This window comes from Zingiber officinale, unplaced genomic scaffold (genome assembly GCF_018446385.1).
Source record: "Zingiber officinale cultivar Zhangliang unplaced genomic scaffold, Zo_v1.1 ctg251, whole genome shotgun sequence".
Taxonomy (NCBI): domain Eukaryota; kingdom Viridiplantae; phylum Streptophyta; class Magnoliopsida; order Zingiberales; family Zingiberaceae; genus Zingiber; species Zingiber officinale.
Genome location: NW_024589922.1, coordinates 967,145 through 970,702, shown reverse-complemented (window position 1 = coordinate 970,702; position 3,558 = coordinate 967,145). Strand labels below are relative to the sequence as shown.

Sequence of the window (3,558 nt, the reverse complement as noted above, 5' to 3'; positions counted from 1 at the left end):
TATGCGCTTTAGCGTGAATTACGGTCAAGTGCATGTTTGTGTTTTCCCCAAGCAGTTTGAAAAACATGTTTCCACTGTTTGTGTTTTCCCAAAGTAGTTTTGAAAAAGTATGTTTCCCTTTTAATGCTTGTTTTGTGGTAATGGTTTCATATTAATTGCAATTAATGCAATTAATTGCAATTAATGCAATTAATTGGTGAGATTTTGAAAGTGGCCGGCCACTTGGTTTTTGGGTGAGAATTTGATTTTTTCATTCAAGTGGTGTAACTTCTTCTTCCTTGTGTTCTTCCTCTCTAGCTCTCCCTCTCCCTCTCCTCCTCCCTTGGCCGAACCTTACCAAGGTGCTAGCACACCTTTGTGTGAGGTTTTCTCCATCTAAGTTATCCGTGTGGATACTTCTAGAGGACCGGCGCTTGACGGTCTTGAGATCCGGCAATACTTTGGAAGAGCGGGATTCGCGTAGGGCGCGCATCAAGGGTAAACATTTTCTTCTCGTAGATCTAAGTAGTAGATCAGTTTTTGAACTCGTACAAGAAATAGTTTTTCGAATTTTGTATACGAATCTTTGCACGGATCTACGGCTTTGGGTCCTTCGGGGTTTCCGCGACGCGAAAAAGCGGTTTTCGCGGCCCGAAGAACCCAACATGTTGATCCTTGTATGCTTAGCTTGTTTCTTAGTGTTTTCTTGGAGGAAATCGGTCGGCTCTGGGCTAGATCTGTTGGGATTTTTGAGTTCCTTGTTGGAATTTCTTCGCGCTGGTTGTTTTGATGGCTAGACTTTCTTTTGAGGGGTTTAAAGTTTGTTAAATTAAGGTGATGGTGTAGATCTATTAATATTTTTTAGTATTTACTTTTATTCTTGTTAAATTAAGCTTTTATTCTTTTGAGGGGTTTTGAGTAGGACTAGGGTTTCTCTACTCGTTCGTTCTCGAGTCAGCGGTGGATCGTGAGACAGCCGGCGAAGATGAAGACCATCCTGTCCTCGCAGACGATGGATATCCCTGAGGGCGTCACTGTGAAGGTGAACGCTAAGATCGTGGAGGGGGAGGGCCCGCGTGGCAAGCTCACCCGCGACTTCAAGCATCTCAATCTCGACTTCGAGCTCATTGAGGGCGGGAAGAAGCTGAAGGTGGACGCTTGGTTCGGATCTCGGAAGACTACGGCCGCCATCCGCACCTCCTTAAGCCACATTGATAACCTGATCACGGGGGTCACAAAGCCCATTTTGTTCCTCGTCGTCCTCTTCCTCGTCCCGTTCGTGGTACAATGCTCCTGCTTCGATCTCATCGCCTCCTCTCCTCCACCTCCGCCTTCCTCTCCTCTTATAAGGCTGCCATCAAGACCTCTCGCCTCGCTCCCCTCGGCCTCCGCGCTATGGCTGCCTACAGCGCCGCCGCCGCGTCGCCCTCCAGGCTTCTTCTCCGGCAACTATTCGAGAAGGAGTCGTCCACATATACTTACCTCCTCGCCGATCTCGCACACCCGGACAAGCTTGCTGTGGTGACGCCCTTTCTCGAGCCCTCCCTTGTTCTATTATGAGTTTGTTTGATCCGGTTCTTTATTGTTTCCTTTGGTTTATCTTTTCACTGCTTGGGTGATTTGGATGTTTATTTTGGAATTGTGAGCTCACCTTTTGTAAGACTTTGCGTCAATTATAGTGAAAGAGTCCTCCAAATTTGTGTTTTTCATTACCATTCTCATTTTAAATCTTCTTGGTTGGCAAATACTCACATTTCAGTCAAAGATTTTATTTTTGCCTGTGATCATAGTGACCAATAGGTGTGTGCAGATATTGAATATTCTGTATGAGTAATTATTCATATTTGCTAATTTGGGCAATACAATGGGGGATGAAGATTAATCAGGAATGGCAAAATTTTGATAAATGGATACTTGCTTCTAAAAATACAAAATTTCAGATGCCATGAGCCATATGATAAAAACTTTCATCTATTTTCTTTGATGTATTACCTATCATACCAATATTTCTTTCGATGATTAGAGATACCAATTTTCAATGAGTTTACACTAACTTTCATGTTTCAGTTATTCTACATATCATTCTTCTCTAAATTTTTGCTTTGTTTTCATGCATCTGCTTTGATGCACACAAATTAAGTGATGATACATGCAAATCTTAATGATGGAATGAATTAACACTAAACAGATACTCCTTTTTTGTTGCTTTAAGTGATACATAACACATTGAACTTGTTGCCGTTGCTAATATAATGTATTGGCTTATCTAGTTTGTGATTTGTTATATTAAATAGCATATCAGATAGTTAGCTGAGTTGACTTTTCTTTTTCTTTTTTTTGAAAATAGTTTTTTGGGCAAGCCCCATGTATCTACATTCAAATAAGCTAATCTTCCAACCATATTTGACCTTGTCTATTCAGTTTGATGTGTAGATTGTTTTCATGTATCCATGTGTTTGCTTCCATCATGCCTTTGCATTTTGTTAACCCAACCTTCTACAAGGAAAATCTTTTGTTTTGTCATTAACAGTTAAATATTTGCTTCAAATTGATTTAAATCACACATATTACTGAATGGTTTCATTTATTTATGTAGCTGGTTGATCCGGTAGACAAAACAGTGGATAGAGATACAAATCTTGTTAAAGAACTGGGTTTGAAACTTATCTATGCTATGAATACTCATGTGCATGCTGATCATGTGACAGGTACAGGTTTGATAAAGGTAAGCTATTGTTCATAAACTTATATACTTGAGCTTTTTTTTTCAGTTCATATGGCAGCATCAAAATACTTGTGTTATTGATTTTCATAATAAACATGTCATCAAATTTCCAACTTAAATATTGAGTGACTAAATACCTTACAGAAAAAGGTGCCTGGAGTAAAGTCTGTGATATCTAAAACAAGCACTGCACAAGCAGATCATTTGGTTGATCATGCTGATAAAATATATTTTGGTGACCTTTTTTGGAGGTAGGAAGTTCTTGGTATTGAGCAGATGAGTAGACTTTCAACTTCTAAACTTTTGTTGGTTCTTTTTAGCATATGGCTTGTTTCTAGTCCATATCTCTTGCACATTTTTGTATTGGACATTGTTATCTCATTCTTCTGTTTGCATGTGGCTTGGGTCTTGCATAGAATTCAGGTGTTCTGTATGTAACCTTTTATTCTCTCAGCTTATTCCTGAAATTTCCACTTGATGCTTGTGGTCTTCAGCAGCCTAAGTATTCTCTAAGGACTAAGAAGTGGATATGAATAATGTCAAAGAAGCGTGAGATTTGAGCCTTGTTAAGTTGTTAGAATCCACTTCCATGATGTTAATAGCAGATACATAATTAACAGTTCATCAGCAGCTATCTAGAATTTCATTTTCATTAGGTTTTGGTAGTTAATGCAGTGAACTTTTGATGGGATATTCCAAATCGCGTAGTTTGACTATTGAAGAGGCAGAAATATGGATTGGCTAATATCAGTGAAATAAACTCTTGCTATTGAGATCATCAAGCAACAAATTATAGTTACTATTTGATCAATTTGTGTCAAGTGGTTAGTGTAATACCCACTAAGCTTGTAAGA

The 3,558-nt window shown here is 39.2% G+C and overlaps 1 protein-coding gene across 1 annotated transcript; it reads left to right on the top strand.

The window, feature by feature from the left end:
* Positions 1-947: 947 nt before the first annotated feature.
* Positions 948-2,959, top strand: LOC122037296 (persulfide dioxygenase ETHE1 homolog, mitochondrial-like). Its single transcript, XM_042596746.1, has 3 exons — positions 948-1,500; positions 2,576-2,704; positions 2,849-2,959. Exons 1-3 carry the CDS (start codon positions 1,267-1,269, stop codon positions 2,957-2,959), a joined length of 474 nt encoding a protein of 157 aa, XP_042452680.1. The 5' UTR covers positions 948-1,266.
* Positions 2,960-3,558: the final 599 nt, after the last annotated feature.